The 24,288-nt window shown below is 36.1% G+C and overlaps 1 protein-coding gene across 2 annotated transcripts in view; it reads left to right on the forward strand.

Moving 5' to 3' along the window:
- SWIP (strumpellin and WASH-interacting protein) overlaps nucleotides 1-24,288 on the forward strand; it is a 557,147-nt gene that overhangs the window by 518,652 nt on the left and 14,207 nt on the right. For both annotated transcript variants that reach the window (XM_090402140.1, XM_090402141.1), the window contains 2 exons: nucleotides 6,726-6,816; nucleotides 20,466-20,528. In XM_090402140.1, coding sequence (XP_090258266.1) covers nucleotides 6,726-6,816; nucleotides 20,466-20,528 — 154 coding nt within the window. The remainder of the gene's footprint in view (nucleotides 1-6,725; nucleotides 6,817-20,465; nucleotides 20,529-24,288) is intronic.

Below are 24,288 nucleotides of genomic sequence, written 5' to 3' on the forward strand. Positions count from 1 at the left end.
ACACTCTCAAAGCAAAAAATCTAGTCCTCACACCCTTTCTAACCACAGTCTAACTCAACTTCCTCTGGTTCTTCCCACTCTAGCCAAGTGCTGAAACACTTTCCGTGGATTAGTTCCTATAAAACCCTTTAAGTAACTTAAATGTTTCCATTAAATCCCCTCTTTTTTTTTTGTCTATCACACAGTTTCTTCAATCCACAAATCCTCTAATCTATCCCTGTAGGAAGCATTCCACAGACCACTCACCATCTTGGTCACTTGGGTTTGGCTCGTCTCCACTACTTCCTCATCCCCGAGAAACCCAGGATTCCATACCTGAGCACAGTAATCCAGATGTGGATATATCAAGGCCTTATAAAGACAAATAACAACTTTGTCATCTCTGTTGTTAGTGTGTTCTTTGATAACCAAGTAATCATGTGAGCTACCCTGGTTACTTTAGCAATATGCCATCTAAACTTCAACTCTATATCTACTACCACTCCCAAATCCCTAGCTTCATCTATTTTTTAGAATATCATTCCATCAATGTGGTACACAGCTTGTAATCTTTTTATCCCAAAATACATAAGTTTACTTTTCTTTTACTTTTTTTTTTTAATTTCTCTACATTAAACTGATGCCCATTATCTTTTGCCCATACTGACAGTCTGTTTAAATTATCCTGCAAGCTCTCCACATTGCCTTGATTAACTATTACTGCTACACAATTTTGAATCATCAGCAAACAATGGAATATTTTTCTTCAGATTATTTCCTATATCATTTTTGTATTAGTTAAATAGTAGCTTAAGACACACCACTGGTCACCTGCTTCTGGATTCTGCTCCTCCATGTGCCACTTTTTTGGCATCTGTCCATCAGCCATCCTCATACACATATAACCAGTGTCATATATCAGAGGATGTTATTATAAATGAGGTGTCAAATCACTCTCCAGTTGGTTGGTGGAGGATGATTTGAAACACTTTTCACACTGCTGGCAACCACCCAAGTGATTACCTGGGTGGTTGCCAGCAATGTGAGGACCTCTGTGAGGAAAGGGTATATGTGGAACTACAATGCTGGTGATTATGAGAAGATCAGGAGCCAACTTGCAGGTGCAGTATGAAATTGGAAATTGGATGGAAAGGAGATGAATGCTGCTTGGGTGATATTCAAGAACTAGCTAGTAGAAGCAATGTCTAAATATATTCCAAAGATCAGAAGGTTAAATAAGGTAGGTGTAAAATGGATGAATGACGAGATTAAGCATACAATATAGAGAAAAAAAATGCATTATGGAGGCGACATAAGAGGAGTGGTAATAATCAATACCATGAGGTATTGATTATTACAAATACAATAGGAATACAAAGAACAGGCAAGGAAGTCTCAATTGATAAGAGTTTCAAAAGTTCAGTATGAGCAGCAGTTAACTAATGAAGCCAAAAACAGTTCCTAGGGAGTTCTTTCAATATGTAGCCAGCAAAAAAAAAAAAAAAAAAAAAAAAAAAAAAAAAAAAAACGATTATGGAAGGATGGCATTGATTGGAGAAAATGGTATAAGAATAACTGCTGGAGGATATAGTTGAGATATTTAATGAGCAGTTCATGAAAGTCTTTAATTCTTGTGAATGTGACATCATGGAGAGTTTGAAAGTAGTAGATGAGAAAGAGTGACTGACTGTAAGTGAGCAAAAGGTATATGGGAAATTGAGCAAACTTGGTGTTAATAAGCTGTGGGACTTGATAATATATCACCACGTATTTTGAAGGAATGTGCCAGGGAGTTGGCATCTGCCTTAACGTATTTGTTTAATATTAGTCTTGCACTGGGCCAAGTTCCAAAGGAGTGGAAGGAAAGAAAGATTGTGCTGCTTCATAAGGGAGGTGACAGAACTCAAGCATCAAATTATAGGCCTATCTGTGTGTCAGTTGTGGTTAACAACAGAAGCCTCTCAAGTGTTGGAGAGGCTGGTGAGAATCAGGATTCAGAATTGGATTGACAACAATGGTATTATCTTTGATGAACAGGACAGATTTGATGGACAGAATGCTAAAGGGAGGTCATGTTTTAGTAATCTACTTATTTATTACAATAAGTCTTAAATAATTCAATAAAAGGCTTAGAAAGATGGGCAGAGGAACTTAAATTACCGATAAACCCAGAAAAAACTGAGCATCTTCTCCACTGATAGAAAAAATAGACACAATTTCAACCCCCAAATCAAAATATATAATACCAAAATAGAAAAAAACAGAGTCTCCAAAATTTGTGGAACAAACTGGGGTGCAAAACCAAATACACGCAAAATTACATATACTGCACTCATACGACCCACTATGGAATATGCCTCATCAATCTGGGCTCCAGCTTCTACTAGTTCAAAAGTAAAACTTGACAGAGTACAATCAAGAGCAGCAAAAATTATTATAGGTGCCGTCTCATCCACAAATAATTTGAAAGCTCAACAAGAGTGTGGACTTCACATATTAGAAGACAGAAGAAAACTCTCCGCAGTTAAATTCACTAACAGAATCAGGAGCCAACAACAGGAACACATCTCACTCAGGACTTTCGACATCTGCACAAGAAAAACTAGACTAAAGAGATCATCCACTTTACAATACGATCATGAAATTAGAAAACAGATAGACTTAGAGCACCTGTCCATTGAAATAAGCAAAGAGCCATTTTTTTCCACTAATCTACCAAAAAACATAATGATAAACTTATATGCGTGGATAGGCTTATGTGTTCGCCAGACATGTTGTAATAGGTTTCACGGTATAATAAGAACACAGATGGTTAAGAAAATAACTATTTATTAACTTAAAAGCTAATATTTCGCTGGTATTATATCCAAGAAGTGGATATAATAGTGGATATAAAGTGGATATCCAAGGAGAAATGTGGACATCCGCCTCAGTGAACACAAAAAATATATCCGACACTTTAGCTATGGTAAGTCGGGTCTGGCAGACCATGCTTTGGATACCCCTGCACACAGGATCAATTGGAAAGAAACAAAAGTAATGCACAGAAGCTTCTGCAAGTCAGAGAGGTTATTCCTGGAATCAACAGAAGCCTTAAAACATACTCCAAACCTTAACAAGTATGGCTGTATAAATCTACCAAAGATTTGGGAGACAGTCATCCTAAGACCAAATTAATATTTATTACTTTTATTTTTTAATTTATACTTTTCAAACTTTTTAAGACTATCATTTGGACTACTATTTCAAAACTTTGAATTTTTTTTTTTTTTTTTTTTTTTTTAAACCTAGATGGCGTCATATTAGGACTTTAGTCTTGTGTTGCACGCTGCAATCACTTTTACTAGCCCCACTGTTGCACCGGATTGTGGTTGTCTTGCCTTTGTAACAGACTCTGTGTTGTGTGCTCTGAAGATGCTGGATATAATACCAGCGAAATATTAGCTTTTAAGTTAATAAATAGTTATTTTCTTAACCATCTGTGTTCTTATTATACCGTGAAACCTATTACAACAATGATAAACTTAAATCTCCTAGAATCTTGTTCAAAAAAGGATTCACAAGAAGAAAATAAAAGAAAAGGACTTGGCACTATACATCACTTAAATAATCTAAACCATGTCGTTGCCTGCATTGATGGATCATTTGATGAAGCACCAAACAAAGGAGGTTCAGGGGTTTTTCTAACTACCTGGAGGCGAGGAAATGCAAATTAAAACCTCAGCTGGCAAAATAGCTTCAAACTTCACTTGTGAGTTAACAGCCATACAAACAGCTCTCAATTTCTATCTCTCTAATCCAGTAATAAACATTACAGAAGGAATAACCATCTACAGCAACCCCAAATCTGCACTTGATTTAATGCTTCAAAGCATTAAAATATGGAAAAACAAAACTCACACAGAAAATTCATGAACAATTAACAACATTAAATTTGAAAAATAAGAACTGTATACTGCAATGGATACCAGCCCATGTAAATATTGAAGGCAATGAAAGAGCAGACAGTCTATCCAAAGAAGTAAGACATTTACCTCAAAAATTACACCCACTATCACTAAATGATACTAACTCTGTCGCCAAAATAAGATTGGTAAAACAAACACTTCAGAAGAAGAATGAAATCAGTGAAATTAATGAAAATAGAGAAATAACCACAATCATCACCAGGCTAAGGACAGAACATTTTAAAGCATGAAAATTCAGCCAGACGGTAGTAGGAACTATTAAACATGCAAGAATTGTCCAGGAGTTGATCTAACACCTGCCCATATCTATTCTTGTCCAGCAATTTCTGCTGCTCTACAGAAAATTGAAAAACCCCTAGAGAAAAGCTCTACTCCATCAAAGTTCAACAGATTGCCAAAAGATCATCACCAGGCTAAGGACAGAACATTTTAAAGCATGAAAATTCAGCCAGACAGTAGTAGGAACTATTAAACATGCAAGAACTGTCCAGGAGTTATTATGTTAGTTCCATATATTACAGTATTCTAGATATTACAGTTCCACTGTCATATCTGGAAGCTCTTCAATGGACTCGACAACAATACAATAAGGTGAGGGCTTCGTTGGACAAAGGAGATGGATAATACACAGTAGTATACTTAGATTTTGCAAAGGCTTTTGATAGATTACTGCATGATAAGTTGATAGTCCAACTAGAGCAGATGGGATTGGATATTAGACTCATGCATTGGAGTGAAGATTGACTATCTGATAGGTATCAGCAAGTTGTGTATGAGGGAGCAATATCCCAGAAGAGGAAATTCACTAGTGGTGTACCTGAGATGTCTGTTTTAGGGCCATTGCTATTTAACCTGTATATTAATGATATTGGAAAAATTTTGGATAGGGAGTTTTTTGCAGATGATGCAAAGTTGGGACAAATTATGAGAAGTAGAGCAGATGTTGTGACCTTACAAGAAGAATTGAGTGAATGAGTACAAGAGTGGGGATGCCAGTTCAATGTTGCAAAATGTAAGGATTTAAAATTTGGGAAACAAAGATGGGATGTAGAATTTAAGCTTTGTGGAAATATATTGTCGGAGGTGGAGGAAATAAGAGATCTTGGGATGATGGCAGATAAGGAACTAAAATTTAGAGGACACATTGCCAAAATTGTGAGGACAAGACAACGAATTTTAGGAATGGTGCAGAGGACACTGACTTGTAGAAGTAAGGAGATTCTTGTTTCATTTTATAAGGTTTTGATTAGGCCATGCATGGACTACTGTGCACAGATTTTGTCACCTGGTTTTCAAAAGGGTGCAGAGATGTTGGAAAAGGGCCAGAAGCTACTAAAGTAGTTTCTGTCTGAAATGTTGAATATGAGGAAAGGTTGAGAAGGTGCAATTTACATAGTCTAGTAATAGGAGGAAGAGGGATGATTTGATAGAGATGTACCCCTTACGTTGGTAAGGGATTGTTATAAGATCAATGTTGAAGCAGTCTCTCATAAATGATAGGATATCAGGGGAGAATAAGGAAGTGAGAAGCAGGTTTTTTGCATGCAGAGTTGTGAATGATTGGAATGCCTTGCCTGAAAGTGTGGTGTCTGCAGAGAATTTGAGTGTGTTTAAGGCGCATTATGATGAGCTGTGTGTATCACAAAAGGACCTTCTAGATGAGTCTTTGACTCTATGTAGTCTTAGGGGAATAACAATAATATAAATAATAATATCCATCCCAATTTGTTCTAATTTGTGTAACAGGGTTAAATGTGTCAAATGCCTTTGCAGATTTTAGCTGAATCATGGTGTAGCTATTCCGTTCATCCATCTCAGCACTCTAAGGCAAAACCACATTATGAGAAGTAGCTGAGCAGGTAAAAGGAAATTCCAAAGAGATTTTTCGTTATATGGTAAGTAGAAAGAAGAATGACTATGAAACTTCCCAAGTCAAGACTGCATGGTCACTCTCCCGAATCAAAGGCAATGTAGCCATGTTGGTTATGGATAACTCTTCTTATCCTATGATCAGATCCACTCTGGTATCCCCAGTCTCCTCCATCACATGCTACTTCAAGTAATTATCTCTCAGTAGGTGTATTTCATTTTCTTTCTTCCAGTCTATATCTCCATAGTTGAAGTCCTCATAATAATTACTTGACCTGTTCTCATTGCTTGTCTTCCAGATCATTCCTGGAAATCCATGGCCTATAGCAGTAACCAACTGCATATTTTATCTTATTGGCCTTAATCTCAAAACAGAGTTCAAAAGAAGCAGTCCCACCCCATTCCTGCCAATTTTGTTTAGGAATATTTTGAAAAACAAGCTTTTAACTCAGTCCCTTTCAAACCTTCTATCTGGTTAAGATAAATCAGCAACTTATCAAAAACCATGCTACCAAAGCCAAGCTAAAAAAAAGTATTATAGGTATTAGTGTTTCCCATATTTTGGGAAGTTTTGTGCAACCGTATTTATTTAAACTAGGCTGATTTTTAAGAGCAGCAGCAGATTCTAAAAAGATGAGAAAGACAACAGCCTTTCTCTTCTAAATTGCTGTGATGGAGCATGATAGTCTTTATCCATTTGGTTCTGTGAAAAAAGAGATCTAGGATATGGAAAACAGTACTTTTTAGATGGCCCATATTACAACCAAGCATGCATATTTAGCATTGCAGACTAAATGATAAAATAAGCATTTTATGAACATTGATATATAAATTATTGAAATAATTCAAGAAATATGAAAACCAGTTCAGATTCATTTTTTAATTTTATTTAATTTTATTTATTTATAGGAACTAGACTTGCTCAATTACTCTCTAAGTAGTGCACGTATTTTTTTTCGGGCTGATCTCACTGCTGCAGAAGAAAAAGAAGAGATTAAAAGTAAGACAACAAGATATTAAAAGTTACATGAATAATTATTACAGCATACAAAATATACAGATGCTGAACTTACTTGGACTTTTGTAATAACCCTCACTAGTCCAGTGATCACTGCATGAGATATTTATAATCATTTTTGTTTGCAGTTATATAAGTAGCAAAGATATTTGCTATCCTTGTTGGCATAGCAGATAGTCTCCATATTTTGACCAACATTTGGCTGGCATCTGAATCCTACTGTGGCATGGATTTTAGGTGGTAAATGATTTCAATTCCCAGGATGGAACATTCACCGTACCCATTCTCTAATCTTGAAACATTTAACTTTGGGATCAGCAATAACATATCCATTCTAAGGTGGACAAACAGTGAGTTCTGTATCTACCTTTCACTTTCTGGATCTTATCCCATACAATTTTTGCACTGGTTGTTTGAGTAATCGATGAGGTAAAATGAATCCAAGATTTGTCTCATATAACATGCTTTGGCCTGAGCATGTTTAAAAGCTATTAAGTTTGATTAGTGGGGTAACGTCTGCACGGTTAGCCTAGTGGCTGTGCACTTCGCAACCATATGACTGGGGAAGGATGTCCCAGGTTCGATTCCCATCGAAGACGTGAGGAATTTGAGGATCTTCCTCAGCCATAGCCAAGTTAGCCGGTCTTGGGCACGGCAATAGGGTTTTTTCCGCCAGTTTATCTGGCGTTTTTCATCCCGCAAGCTGGCAAACCGGCCCCGTGAACACACACAGATCTACAGCCATAAATACTTACCCCCCCATGGGGGGGGGCTCAACTCACCCCAATAGGGACGGGGGAGAAAAAGGGAGGAAACTCCATACAAATAAATAAATAAAAGTGGGGTAACTACGAAATATACCCAATGCTATTTCTTGATTTTTTTTTTTTTTCCCTGCCTGAGTTCTCTGGGTACTTCCACCAAGGCTTTGGACAGAGTGGATGAGATGATGTTTCTGGAATTGAGTCTTTTGCTGCCTGGACAATATAATCTGTTACATACTTTGCTACTTAATTGATAGGTGTTTGATTGACTGTATCATTAAATTTCGAAAGATGGTAAAAGGCATTCCAGTCAGCCTGGTCCATGGGATCCATGTGAGAGCATGATTCCTGTGAAGACATCGTGCAAAAAACAGGAAAGTGATCGCTATGTTCTCTTCAGCATCCCATGTTAGCAGTGGAAAAATGATAGCGGAACAGTAAGACCTATTGCAGAATATGAGTGGGTAGGCATATGAAAGAAGGTATTGAGTACATTATTCAAAAAGGGAGAGGCATTATTGTCAAGGACTCACTCAGTGATACCATTTGTGTCAGCACTACCCCACAGAGTGTTGTGCTCATTAAAGTCACACATAAGAAGTATGGGCTCAGGACTCAGGCAGTTGCAATATAAGATTATCATATTCCTTCTTTTTTATCTCATGATCTGGTGGTAAATAGATTGAACATACTGTAATGAGAAATCCTTCAGATAAGTTAATTGCTACGGCTTAGAGCAGTATTAAGCTGGACATGATGGAAAGGAGTATTACTGCCCACTAGGATAGCTACTCCACCATTTGCAGGACCATCTCAAGTTTTCTGTCCATCTGTATAACAGTGAAACTCTTAAGGTGGTTTCCTCACCAAGCTTCTCTTCCACAATCCTTCTCAACCATTTCTCAAGTATACTGGCATAAATCTTACCAGGAACACTCAGTAGAGAAATACCTCTGTAATTTTCACAATCAGTTTTATTTCCCTTTTTATATATGGGTACTATGAAAGCTCTACTCCAATCATCTGGAATTCGTCCTTTTATCCGGGCCCTCTGAACTATGCAGTGTAGTCATTGTAAAACTTTTATACCTCCATACTTGAGCATTTCTGGTCTAATATCATCTACTCCGGCTGCCTTTCCACATTTCAGACTTTTGATGGCTTTTTCTACTTCAAGAATGGATATGTATTCCTGATTGCATGCCAGGTCAGTGTTTTTTATCACTGTGCTGTCATCACCGCTAGTTTCATTTAGCAATTTTTCGAAGTAATTACTCCATACTTCAAGGATATCTTTTTCATATCACCAGTTTTCATATCACCTTTATCATCTCTAATTCCTTTTACAGCACTCTTGTACAGCATTCCTTTTACAGGTTGAGGACTTATCATGTTTTAATCTATCGATTGATTTTGGGAAGTGTGGATGGCCAATGTCCATCTCTTCCTCTGAAAAAAAAAATTCAATACACAATCTGATGTGTCAGAATCAGTTGGTAAGTTTAATTTACTTTCAGTGGATATTGAAGTATCCACATTTTCGGTGGGGTTGTCTGTGGTTTATCTTTAAGTGATATCCATGCCATAATTTTTTGACAAGTAAGGGTCTCATCAAATGGGACCATTTTTGAAGTTGTTTCTTGAGTGAGACCGGATGTCAGGCATTTAATGCACTCAACAGTGAAGCACTCACAGTCATATAATTCAGGTATGGTGAGATAGACATATGAGTTTGAGTTGCTGTTTACATTTTCTTAACTGCCATCCCAGCATAACAGGATCTCAGGATAGGTGTGATGGTAATCTGTCAATCAGAATGGTAACTAACTTCCATTCTGATTGACATGTTTTGTTCTGTTTTAATCTTTTGTATTTCTTTTTATCTTTCCCCTTCTGACATTAATGGGAGTAAGCTGGATGATATACCTGACAGTTGACACATTTAACTTTCTTTGCAGAACAAGATTTGTTATCATGCTCTTCACTACCACATTGGGCACAGGTGGGAGAGTCACAACAAGCAGTTTGGTCATGTCTATATTTCTGACATTTGAAGAATCTTAGTGAATTATTGATAGTTGACAGTTGAGATACCCTGCTTTTACAGATGGTGGAGGCTAAGGTGTCTCTTCTGATTCATCTACCATACAGTTTTTTTTTATGTCAAAGCTAGCAGTTTATTGTAATCACCAGCTTTATAATTCCATATACACTCAGGTCTCTTTTTTTTTATGCGTATCTTTTTTATACGGATTTGAAGTTATGCAGTGCATAACTTCAAGATACGAGACCTTTCGACACTTCTGCACATGTCAAAGAAGGAGAATCCATTCCAATAATAGAGTAATCCAGCATTTCTCAAACTTTTTCTACGAAGGAACACTTCACAAATCCTGAAATTTTCGCGGAATACCTTGGTTATTTTGTAATGTGTTAATTAATAACACTGGCCAACAAAAAAATTTTTTTTTCTGCTGATTATGATCTGACACTTGTTTTTTACTAATTTGGGTGCACTGATTTCAAATATCAAACCCATTTTTCTCTATCACATCAGGTTTTTCCTCTATGGCATTTTCTTTTTGCTAATTTGTAAGTTTTTGATAGTTTTAAGGAGGCAGTACTATTTAGAGGATCAAAAAAAATCGATTTTTTAATATTATTTTCTGAAAGTATGTACTTTTAAAAATCTGTTCCTAACTTTTTATCAAGAAATTCGAAAAATTCCCGAAGATATAGCCTATTATTCAAAGATGTGCGCAGATCAGAATCGGAGTGCTCACCGCTCTCGCTGAAAATGCCATAGAGGAAAAACCTGACGTGATAGAGAAAAATGGGTTTGATATTTGAAATCAGTGCACCCAAATTAGTAAAAAACAAGTCTCATATAAAAGTCAGCAAAAATTGTGTTGGACTGTGTTATCTTAATACATTCCCTTTCCTGTCAGAAATGTAATTTCACTTACTTTTTATAACAGGAACAATCAGAGCATTGCATGAAATATATGACTTCATGGCAGTTTCAATTTTATTTAAATAGAAATTCCACTGATTTTTTTCTGTAAAATAAAAAATGATGTGTGTAAATAATAATACCGTATATCTTAAAATATGCTAAACAATAAACCAAAAGTTCACTGTAACATTAATATATGTGAGAATGCTTGCTTTAACATCAATATATGCTAAGCTAACATGGTTAAACTATTCTTGAAGTGTATAATAAATTTAGTTTAATCCTTTATCCAAGTGTGAGCAAACAGTTTGCTCCTGAAAATATCTTCAGGACTGGGGTAAGGTAGTACAACACTGGGCAACTAGTAGCAAAGGTGGACCAAGCTAATAAACTTTCAACATCTTTCTCTAAATCCAGAGTAATTTAATAAAAAGGTGGCACACCTTTTGGCAACTCCTATAGGTAAAGATGACCTCGCCATTGCTTCTGCCTGGTATCTCCACTTCTGGGCCTGGCTCCCACTGAAGAGACCTCAATAAAGGTCGAAACTAGTCTGGGTAATGGCCCTTCCCTTAATGCATAACATTATACATATCTGCAAGGAGATGTGTTTTGCATTATGGGAGAATAACTGCAAAATATTTTACTTTTTCTATAGAAAAAAGTAAAATATTTTAAAGTTCTGTGTTCATAACGTAGCTGATATTTTCAGTGCGTTTTCATAGTCATTGTCATTTTATTGCTAGATTTGAACAGCAGTTATTCGGTTTAGTCGAAGGAATATGCAGACTTGTACTAGATTTATTTGAAAGTATTTGATCAGACCAAGAAAGTAGTGATCTACTTTTAGTGGTAGACCAAGAAAGCGATGGACAGACTACCTGCATTTGAAGTATTGGGGATGCAGCAAGCTGAAGCTTAAAGCAAGAAGTATTTGATCAATCATCCACATAAAGTAAGGAGCTGACACCAACATCTCCAATTTTGATAACAGGTTTAATGCCACTTCCAGTATAATATGATCTATACAGGTGATGAATTATAGTGTACACACTTGTCTTATACCTGATTTTACATCAAGTCATTTTTTGGAGGGTTGTATGGTGAAATTTTAACAACTGGTTCATTTGAAAAGAAAGAAAAGTAAAAAAATAAAGTGGTGGATTCTCCCTTTGTGAGAATTGCAAATCTCCCCCCCCCCAAAAAAAAAAATATATATATATATACTGGGGGGGGGGGGGGGCTCTGCATCTGTGTGAAAGTGGGGGAAGTGAGTTGGTAAGAGATAGGTCATTAATAAGTCTGATTGCTCTCCTCTGTATGGAGTCGAGCAATTTGAGGGAGCCTTTGGGGGGGCCCCATTAGTATTCGATGGTTGGGTGGATTTGTGATTTGTATAAGGTTAATAGCTATTCAGGGGCGAGGTAACGTCTTGAGCAAAAGAGAAATCAGTTTTTTAGAAGTTGAGGATGCAATGGTTGTCATGTGTTTATGCCAGGAGAGGCTTGATGTCAGGGTAATTCCAAGAAGAGAAATCTTAGATTGTCTGGAAATTTCAGTATTGTCAAAAATAATGCTGGGAGAAACTGGTTCTTTTTTTAATGAGAAATGAGACAGTACCAGGTTTTATTTGTATTGAAATTGACTAGGTTATCTGAACCCCATTGGAGGATGGCTTGGAGGTCTGAATTGAAGGCAGTGGTAATTGCTGTTCTGTAGGTTGAGGTGAGTTGTGTGGAGTAAGGTTTATCAAAGAAAGGGAGGAGTTCAATGTGCTGTCATCTGCAAAACTATTAGGTTGGAGGTAAGCTGGAGTAGGTCATTGATATATAGTAGGAATAGGGTTGGTGAGAGGACAGAACCTTGGGGAACCCCAGCGTTAGTTGAATGGTGAGGGGATAAGGAGCCATCCACCACCACACATAGTGAGCATTCAGACACAAAGCTGGCAATCCAACTACAGAGGTCTTGAGATAGACCAAACGATGGCAGCTTGTTTAGTAAACCCTTGTGCCAGATCCAGTCAAAGCCTTGGAAATATCAAGTCCAACCACTTGAGATTTGCCAAACTTCTCCATGGAATTTGACCAGAGATAGGTGACATATGTGAGCAGATCTCCCGTTGATCGGCAGTGACGGAATCCATTCTAGTGGTCGTTTATTAGATGGGCAGCTTCAAGGTAGTGTAGGAGTTGGTAATTGATGATGGAATTGATGAATTGGTAATTTTCCATTACTTTAGACAGGACTTAGGTGAATGAGAATTGGGCGATAGTTGGATGGCAGTGACTTGTTGCCCTTTTTGGGAATGGTTGAATATAGGCCAATTTCCAGGCTTTGGGATAGACAGTGGAGTAAGACAGTATATATAAGCGACATAGGACAGCAGACAGTTCTGGTGTGCAAACCTTCAGGACAATTAGAGGAATGCCATCAGGGCCAGGAGACTTTTTTGTGTCTAATTTAGACAGTATTTTGCTGATCTCTTTCTGGCAAAAGGATATGGTGAGCATTGTATGTTGGGCATCTGGAATGGTTGGGGAACATTTGCCATTTTCGATTATGTGTGCATTGAAAGCAAAATGTGAGACCAGGAGATTGGCCTTTTCTGTAGGAGATGATGCAATGGAACCATCTGGATATGATAGAGGTGGGAATGGTGTTGGGCAGAAGTTACAACCAATTGCTTTGGCGAGAGACCAAAAGGCTCGGTTGCTAATTTCCTGCTTTTTTGCTCTTTCAAACTCTGTTTTGGAAGTATTGATTGTTTTTTTTTTTTGCAGTTATTTTGGACTTGGATATAAGCTCTAAAGGAGGATGGGGTTCTTGATCTGAGCCAGTGATGGTATGTTTGGTTTTTCATTTGTACTGCCATGGCTCATCTTTTGAAAAACTAGGGTTTAGTTAGGGAATGGCAGGTCAGAGTACTGTGGGGGAATGTATGATTCCATGCCAGTGAGGATTACTTTGGTTATGAGAGTTCAGTGCATGTGTTTGGGTTGGTTTTGCAATAGTCTAATGATCGGAATGAGGCATAGAAGTTGCGGAGGCTGTCCCACTTGACACTGTTATAATGCCAAACTAATCTTGTATGGGAGTGGCTGTGTAAGCATTGTTGCATGGGGAGGAGATGAGCACTAGGTTGTGGTCAGAGTTACCGAGCGGGTCCTCTATATTCACTGTGTATTTGGAAGGGTCATTGGTCAGGAAGAAGTCTAGGGTATTTGAAGAATGGTTTGGTTTATCAGGTATTCTGGTTGGTATCTGAACGAGTTGTGTAAGGTCATTAGTGATGCCGAATGTTTCAGCATCTCTGCTACTGCAAGATCTGTACAGCTGGAGGAGGAAAACAAGTTGGTATTGTGGACATTAAAATCTCCTAAGAGGATGATTTTGCTGTTGGGAAAGTGGGACTGGAGAAAGTCAATTTTTAGGAAGAGGAAATTAAAGAGCTCAGAGTGGTTGGTTGCATTTGGGGAGCGATAGAGACAGCATATGAATTTGACTGAGTTGGGTAGGGATGTTTTCATCCAGAGAAGATTAAAGTTGGGGTGAGGAGAGGTCCTGTAGTAAGATGATGGAGAATGAGACTTTTTTCTCGTTAATGGAGCAACTTACTACAGGAGCATGCACACAGCCAAGGTGGCGATGAGCCGCCCGAGAGAGTGTCGGGAGTGCATTGCAGTATCGTCACGGTCATGGATTAAGTACTATATCCTATGACTGTAGCCTGTGTGTTCATGGGGCCAGTTTGCCTGCTTGCTGGATGAAAAACCCCAGATAAACTGGGGAACCCCTGCTGTCCACACCCAGGACCGGCTTAACTTGTCTATGGCTGAGAAAGATCGTTAAACTCCTCGCGTCGTTGACGGGAATCGAACCTAGGACACTCCTTCCCCATGCATACGGTTGCAAAGTGCATAGCTACTAGGCTAACCATGCAGACTAGTGTGGATAATTCCAATAATGGTGAGATATTACGTATCCTATTATTGTGTAAAATGTATACTGAGTCTCAGTAAACAAAAGAAAATTCTTAGAAAATGAAGCAAAATATACATAAACCAGAGAAATGCACATAACATGTACAATAAATTTTACGAGATGATTTGCTCCTCCATCAAACTACTTGTATTCCTGCCATGCCTAAATGAATCAACTGATAAACATTATTAGTTCATTAAATTAGCCTTAATTACTAAATGTATACAGTGGCTGTTTATTATTGGTTAGTTATTTATACTTTGCAAACAAATCTCTTTCCCTCTCCTCGTGAGTGTTTTTTAATTATGCTATTCACTCTACCCAGCAACTTATAGGACACATATCACAAATGCCGATTATTAATAATTCATTTGCCATTAATGAAAGTATTTCTACTCACACTAATCCTTTCCTTTACATTTCTCATTCTCACATGACTTATTAATGATGGTTCACATGTTTACACCTTTGAGTAATTCAAATATACCAACCAAATATAACATTCTCCTTCATTATTGTTTTCTAATATATTTAAAAACAAACACATTGTTCCCCCACTGTATGCAGATTTGGTTATAATTAATTGACAAATTAAAGATTCAAAGTTGTCCTACAATTAATTGCATTGGACGAATTAAGATGCACTGTACACTTAAAACTTTCATACATCGATAAAACTGCAGTCAAACTGATAATTTTGTAGTGCTTAAGCCATCAACGTAAGCTGCATAAGGTGTGTGCTGTCAGTGGCTTACTGCATAAGCCACCGACAGCACACCAAACCGAAATGGGCACCCGACGTCACTGGTATAAATATATAGAAATGTATAAATATATATTATAAAAATATATAATATATTTATATATATCTTTAAAAGAAATATGTAAAGGGAAATTCCTCGAAATCTCATTTTATTTGCATCATCATCAGACATTATTGATCCACTGCTGTATTAAGGTCTTTCCAAGATTATATCAAAACTGTCTGTCAGTTGCTTTTTTCCCCTATGTTGCTCCTGCAAATCTGCTGATTTCATCAATCCATCATAATTTTGGTCATCATTGTGGTCATTTTGATTTTCATGGAATCCAATTCAGTACTTCTTTTGTTTACTGTTGCTCTTCCCTTCAAGCATCATGCCCAATCTATTTCCACTTCGGATATTTCACTTTTTCTTAATATCAGAGACTTGGATTTGATTTCTTATCCAAATTTTTGATTCATCATACAAATAGTAGAACCTTAGTAGAACCTTATGTGGGCCATAGGGGCAAATAAGTCTAATTGTTCAAAAACCCATTTTGAAATTTGGCCATCATACTTGAAATTCAATACAAAATTATCCATATGTTTAGTGTTGGCTACTATAGCTCTTCTTTTCTTTAGATGCTCACTCTTTGTAAATCACTGTTAAAATTAAAGAATATGCAGGTGGTTTGATCTAAAATCTTTTTAAACTAAATTCTTGATTTTTGGGTTTCATTTACACTTAATGCCGATGTTTTGCAGCCAGATATCAATATAGGAAGAATGCACTGGTTAAAAATTTATTTCCCTTTATATAGATGTGTGTTGCAAGATCCCTAATCCATTCATCCAGAATTCAACATTTTGAACATACTACCATTGAATTATGCAGTGCTACCACTCTAAAACTTGTTTCATACTTTTGTATTTGTGCATTTTTGACCAAATATCTGCTCCAGCTCGCTTACCACATTTCTGGTTTTTAATGGGCTTTTTTTTCTTTTTTTTTCCCTCTCTCCTATCTAAAGTTTTGATATGCATTTTGATATGTATCTTCAGGACTGCATTTTGATATGCAGTCCTGAAGATACTTCAGGCGCAAACTTTACACTGGATAAAGGATTAAACTAAATTTATTATGTAAATGAACAATCTAGTTGTAACTTATCATACTTAATAACTGATTTATCAGTTGTGTACTATTTTCATAGCTTATAGTTTTTTCTTATAGCATATTTGTTTATAAACTTGATTATTCATCCAACTGATTTTACATTAAATTTTCTTCTTAGGATAAATCATGCATGGATAACTATTAAATTATGTAACTCACTATTGATTTTGTACTAGTCTCTTATATCCTAAATTTTAAGCTAGTTTTTTGAAATTCTACCCCTGATGTGTTACTAGTTATCATTTACTTCCTTAGTTTTAATATCTTTTCAAAATCAAATGATTAAAACATTCATTGAGTGTAATGTGTTTCTCTATAGCAGGATAAGATTTTTCTTCAACAGTGCAGTAGTTTGAAGAGAGAAATGATACTAGGAGGTCAATTTTTTTGTAATGTTGCAGGACCATTAGATTGAAGTAGAGAAAACAGAGATGGACAAAAGTTGCATGCAGTGGTTCCAATTAAGAACAAGGTGAAACAACTGCTATATGAACATGTGGCAGGTTTTTCAAATTTACTAACATACGTGCAGAGAGAAAAGAAGTGGACTAAGTTTACAGCCTATTGTCACATGTTTAACTTATCATGAATCACAGTCTATGATAACAAAGAAAAGAACTTGTAGAGCCATTGAAGAATGTCAAATGCAGAGAATCGTTAAAGATGTCTTTTGTGGAGGGGGGGGGGATTATATCAGATTGTAGTCTGAGCTACACTGGGGGAATAGGCAAGATGATCAGAATTCTGGTAGGTGCATGCACAGTTGGATCAAGTATTGTTTTATTTTCTTGTTGATCTGGACCGGTAGAAGTAGAGAAAATGAGTTGTAGAGGGTTTTTTTTGTTTGTTTGTTTGAAGTAAATGTGAAAAGGTAGCAAGTGAAGAAGTGCACGATAAGATAAGTGTTGATCAAGAATATAGAAAAGTGAAGATAATACGTTCAAATTGTGCTAACCTCTGGATTTGATTTGAGATATCAGAGTTCATATATCACACACATCCCACCTTTAAGGCAGAAAAAAAATCATGGCAGATGCATTTGGGAAGGGTGAATCAAAACTCAACCTGAAGCAGGTAAGGTTTGGGGCGAAAAACATGTGATTTGTGAGGACCATAGATAGTAGTAAATTTTGTTAGGAACAAAATTGATTTATGTTTATGGGAGTATTTTGTGAAATTTTGAGGAGGTTAATTTTTTAAAAAAAATCTGCAGATGGTCTATTCATGCAATTTTGAATAATAGATATAATATTAATCATATGGGATTCCCCCCTCCATTCTTTTTTATGGGGAGGGGAGTGATCCCTCCTGATGAAGGATTAAGTATATCTGTTTTTTGTGCCTGTAAATCTGTGTTCACAGGACCAGTTTGCTAGTTCTGAGGGATGAAAAACCTGAGTTTCCGTGTGGAAAACCATCTACCTGCATATGAGACCGGCTGACTCACCTTTAGTCAAAGGTTCCTCACATCATAGATGAGAATCGAACTCAGGGCTTTCTGACCAGAGACCAGAGGGCTTCGTCTATGGTGACTGAGCTACAGAGACTAAAAAATAGATATGAAAGTTGAATATGGCACGGAGATAAAGATTTCTAATGGAGACATGGAATATATGAATATTTATGAGCACTTGTGGATAATAAACAAACAGATTATTTGAAGAAAAAAAATTAACGCATTGGAAATAATTCAAACTTATTAAAGAACAGTGATGGCAGTATAGGTGAATTTGAAATGTTTTCTTACAAATCCAAAATTTTACAATAAATAGTTCAAAACCTGCATTGGAAATTTATCTGAATGATATCATGTTCTGTTGAAAGACATACCCACCTAATGATAAATTTTACAGTGGAAAAATGAAGTACTTAAGTTAGTTTGAATTTCTAAAAATTATTTTCATGTAGCTCCATGGAGCTGATAGACCTAGTCTAGCAGTAAATACTGTTGCAACTTAAACAGCACATAAACTTTTAATTTATCAGTAAATCATTTACAGCTTTCAACACATACAAACCACATGCATAACATGCATATAACAACACTCAATGTTCAAAATGTCCCCCTTTTGCCTTCACACATGCCCAAAGTCTGTGAGACAACATATCAATGGAGGCATGCACAACATCCAACAGAAACACTGCTACTGCCTGCTCCAAATCCACCATCAGGCAGCTGACTATGTTGGGATGTCATTTCTTGCAGGTTACTCTCTCAAGCTCCAACCACAATTTGAAGTCCAATGGATTCAGATCAGTACTTCCAGATGGTGATGTGTGGTCGGGCACATTCACCTCTAACCACTATTGTGTGGTCCTCACCTTGTGTGCAGTGACTGAGTCGGTCCACTGCCTACCACAAAACAAAGTGTTCAGGGGTCGTACAGTTCCAGCACGGTGTCTTGATACATTTTAGCAGAGGTTTTGACCCCCTTTCTCACTGAAATGCAACTTAGATACCTTTATATGTCATCCCCTCCCCACCACCACCACCAAGCCATCACTGATGCAGGGTGATGACCTCTGAATCCTGGGTGCTACTGCATATGCTGTGCATTCATCCAGGGCATATACCTGATTGTTTTGACTCTTCAATGGTGGGAAAAATCTCATCTGTGAAGAGGTATCTCTGTCTATTGTTCACATACTGCTGGAGAAGTGCCTTTGATTTATCACTCTCTGCCACGTATATTGTGGTGTAAGGAAGTGTCCAGTAGAACGACGATAGGCTCTCATCCCAAGGGCATCATTTAGTACACATGACATTGTTCTCTGCAAAACGTTTATTTTTTCATTCTCACAGGATTATGGCAAAGGCATGCCTTCGCTGTCCTCACAAGCTATTGCATCCTAACACACTGTTCTTTGGCAGTCAGATACGTCTTCTATTGTTTATAATGGTTAATAGTCTGATACACAAACATCCTACTGATCCCAAATGTTTTAAGCGTGTTGAAAATAACAGGTGACTACAGTCCAACCTTGTGAAGTGCTATTTCAGCTACACGGTTCTCATAATATTAACATGCAGTGGGGCTTATACTCTACTGATTTTCTCTCTACTGATAAACATGCGAATGTTGGTTGTGCACAGTACCACTAATGGAACTGAGCTCGCACAATTCTGTGGGCAGTGCAGGTGTGTGTGTGTGGACATTGTAACAGTATTTATGGCAAAACTATGTAATTACATCAGAGGATCTATAATTATATCTGCTGATATAATTATAAATCCTACCTTTAAACCAGGAGGAAGCATCTGAGAAGGATGAAGACAGAATGGATCATAGAGTATGCATTTGGAAAGGGTAAAGTAGGTAATCAAAACTCAACCTGAATTAGATAACCAAAACTTGAATTTTGGTTATTTAATTCAGGTTGAAGTTAGGTTACCAATAACTAGTTTTCACTTTCCATAATCTGATGATGATTTAATTTGAAACACCTAACACACTATTATCATTTCTGCTGGTGCTTGTCATGTATATACTATAGTTTTTTTTATAAATCCTTAGTTGTTGTTTATTAGCTCTTTTGCAGTATATTTTTACTATCTCATATTGCTATGAGTGATTATTGGTTCTTTGCTGTCCACATTTTCAGTATTATACTATTTTTAGTCCATTATTAAGTTCAATATTAAAGAAATAAAAAAAGATAAAAAAATCATTTAAGTAGCTAAAGTTGAAAGTTCTACAAATATAATGATATCAGCTTTGCCTTTCAAGAATATATTTGTATGTTTTCAGTCAATATTTTCTTTAAACTTTAATCAATAATTTTTAAACATTTAATTTTTTAGCCTTAAAGGTTGGTTATACAGGAACAGTTCCATTTCCATTAAGCTTTGCTCTTTTATATTGACGTTAAATACATAAATTCGGATAATTTTTGTCTTTTATTTTTCCATTATGTCTTTAAATTGCAGATCTTTAATTAGTCATCTGCAGTACATAATTTAGCACATGTTTGAGCTAAATCCTAATGATGCATGTTTTTAATTAGACAATCAAATGGAACAACAAAGGAACACAACACAAGCATCTTCTAATCACAGCACATCCATTGGTAAGTTAGAAATACTTAAAATAATATTTTGTCATGCTTATATAAACTGGTGAAGGGGCCGATAAGCCATAGGTTATTTTAATGTATAGATAATACTGTTGTGCAACCACAACAAATTTGCATGAGATCTACATATTAACCCTAAAGCTAAACTTTAGTATCAATTCAGACAAACTTTGTAACTATGATAAATATGTCAGAATACTATCCTACGTTATATCATATACAATGTCAAAGCACACGCGATACTCCTCTAATATCATCAACAGAATATCAGTACCTGTATTTTCTAATTAACTGCACCAGTTCTTTTATTATTTTTTTTTTTCTTATTTACTAGTAATAATAAAGTGAAACACTCTTTTCTAAAAATAAAAAAAATATATATATAAAAAACACCTATGTGTTAGTGAATTGTCCTTTGTTTGGAAAAACCTGATTTCAAACTCCACCTGGGCTCTGAGGGTCCTTTAATAGTGGCCTTTCTGCTAAACTCATATCAAAGTATTAGGATTTATTATTCCACAAAACCCCTCAGACACATGGTCAACTCTCACTATAGCAAATTTATAGGGACTACAGGAATGGTTTGTTTTATTGGATAGTTTGCTATAGCGAATTTCCTTTAACATAGAATTTGTATATAATGGATGACTTTGGCTGGGACTTTCACTAGTTTGTTATAGTAATGTTTTCTGTAGTGAGAGTTGACTGTGTATATGCATTTTCAATATACAACCTTTTCTCCTCAATAACTGGATGTAAATAACACTAGACAAAATAGTATACTTTTCTAGCATTTCTCAACCTATAATCTATTGCAGACAAGTAGTCAAATATTGCTGATCCTTGGCAGAAAAATATTTGTTTTGTCTACATAAAAATAGTCATCATAGGCTCTATTTGAAATACAAATTATGACTATTTTTATGCATCAAAATATTATTATTATTATTATTCGTGACACCTCCAAGGAGTCCGAAGACTCATCGCAGGAGGACACCTACAATCTCAACCACTACACCGAACCTCTACTACAAATCATCTCCATCAACGCCATCTACCGCCCACCTCCACCACTACCACAACTAGTATTTTTTGTCTGTAAATTGTGTGTGTTCTGAAGGGCCAATTTAAATGATATAAACAAACATATTTGATATTTCTATATATGAGACAAGAATAATAACTAAGAAATGAAGTTTGAACAAGCAAACTTCTTGGTTATTGTTCTTCTATCTAGATAATTTAATGGTTGTAATAATGCATATGAGCTGTTGCATTAGAAATATGACAAAAACATATTTAAGTTAAGGGATATTACATCCCATATTGTTTCTTAGCTGAATAAGAAACTCAAAGAGTTTCATGCCGAATATAGAAACTATATAAAGTTCGGCGATTCCAAGCGTAAGCAAATATATATAGTTTCTATATTTGGCTAAGAAACAATATGGGATGTAATATCCCTTAACTTCATGTTGCCGAATTGAAGCCTTTGGCTCTTCATATAATTAGTAATGACAAAAACATATCCAAGAAGGCACAAGAATGTGAAGTTGTAAACTGCCACACTATTAAGATCCAGTATATACATACACACAGGTATTCTCTGACTTACTTAGATCCAGCTAACACTGATCAGGAGTTACAGATAATGTCAGGAAAGCTTCCAAGAAACTTGCCTTCAGAGACAATGTGTTGGAAGCATATTGTCCAACCCACAACATGCTGATTGCTGTAGTCTCTACTGACCATATAGCTACAGTATTGTTGCGCCTTTCTTTTTATTTTATTGTAATTTACAGGGTTAAATAATGATAAATAAAAGACCAAGTGATCTGAGCAGTGCATCTACTCATAAATAATAAGATTGATGTAGAGATGAATTCGAATATCATGAAGAAGTATAAGTGACTAAGGCATTGAAAACCTGTCATGTAACTTAAACTGGCTACTTCAAATGATTATGATGATAGAAAGTCAGCTCTGAGATCTGCTTGTTCATCAACAAATTAAATAAAATAACTATCACTACATTAATAAGCATGTAAGTTTCAATTATTCCATGATTAAGGTAGTGTTTAAATTAATAAACAAAACTCTTTTTTAGCATTTAACATTACGGTTATAAACATTTCTAACTTACATGGTAAATTTCTATTCAACATTTAGTTTTGACTTATGGATGACCACGAAGTCCATATGTAAGACTGCATGCGGGTGCGTGTGTGTATATATAATTTTAAAAACTTAAATCAAATTGTTAATAACAATTTCCCAGAATTTGTGTATGGATAGTCCTTTGTTAAGATTGGGACAATGAAGGAGGTTTTTGGCACGTTCTTTAAAACACATTCAAATTTGTAGATGCTTCTATATAGCAACTCATCATATAGCATCATCCCAAAGGATCCTGTGGATTAGTTTGTCCAAAGTAATATAAGCTACAGTTATAGAGAATTTGATAAGCTCTGGGCAGCAAAAAGGATACATAGTGTCTTTGGAGAAGATAAAAGTAGACCGAGTTGATTGATAGGCTCGTGATTGCTGTTTGAAATTTCTTAAGGGCAATGAATATGGACTGGAAATCCCATGAGTCATTTCTTCTTACAGGATTAGAAGAAAAATGGTTGTTGATTTTGTGTATGATTTTTGAGTTATAATTGTTGAGAGAGAGGAGACTTGCGTGATAATAACAATTTCTTGCTGAAGATATGTTTCTGAAGAACAAACAGAGTCATTTAGCCAGAAAGGATAATGTTCCTTTTTATTCTTTTTCTAGGGTTAATTTGCAAATCATTAAATATTTGCAGGAAGATATCTGGTTTTCTCTCTCTCTTTCTGTGTGTGTGTGTGTGTGTGTGTGTGTGGCAAAAAAACATCATCAAAGTAATGATGATGAATGTTGAGTGGGTAGCATATCAAACAGGAAACTACAGGTTTGAATCTTGCCATGGATCTTTGTGATTGTCTTTAGGTGAGAGAAGAATTTCATTGTCCAATTTGAGACTACCAATCTGCATATAAGAGGTTTGAAAAAGTTCCAAGTTTGGTCTCTAGAGCAGAGTTTATTCCAGGAACTTTTTTAAAATGTGCTTGAAGCAAGAGAGTTTGTATTCTTAATCATGATGGCATAATATTTCATATATGGTTTTAACAAGTTTGTGATTAAATTGGCTATAGTATGGTCCAGTGATCTCTTTTAAGAGATGATAAGGCATAATGGATTACCAGGTTATATTATGCCTTATCATCTACGTAAGGGCCTTTGAGTTGTGGAAATACTTTCTGAATATAAATGCTGTGCCGAACAGAGTAGCATTTTGCAGCTGCCCGATTTTTAATCCATCTAACTCAAGTGCTTCTAGATGTTTTTTCAATGTTTTAGGGATGCCGCCTAAAGCACCTATTATTATGGGAACAACTTTCGTTTTCTTTTTGTCAGATTCGTTCAACTTCGACTTGCAACTCACGATACTTTGTAATTTTTTGAGTTTCTTTGTCATCAATCTGATTATCTCCTGGTACTGATATTTCGATAAACTGTGAACACTCTTGTTTTCACTTTTTTCAACCACTGTTATATCCGGTGTATTACATTCCAAGCTTTTGTCGATCTCGATTTTGAAATCCCAGAATATTTTAGCTTTTTCATTCAAATCACTTTTTGGTCAACTTTATGCTTCCAGTAGTCTTTAGATACTTTAAACTCGTACTTTTTACATAAATGCCAGTGAATTATCTTAGCTACATTATC

The sequence above is a fragment of the Typopeltis vanoorti genome, chromosome 12, assembly GCF_054136105.1.
Source record: "Typopeltis vanoorti isolate ZY-2024b chromosome 12, IOZ_Tvanoo_1.0, whole genome shotgun sequence".
Lineage (NCBI taxonomy): Eukaryota > Metazoa > Arthropoda > Arachnida > Uropygi > Thelyphonidae > Typopeltis > Typopeltis vanoorti.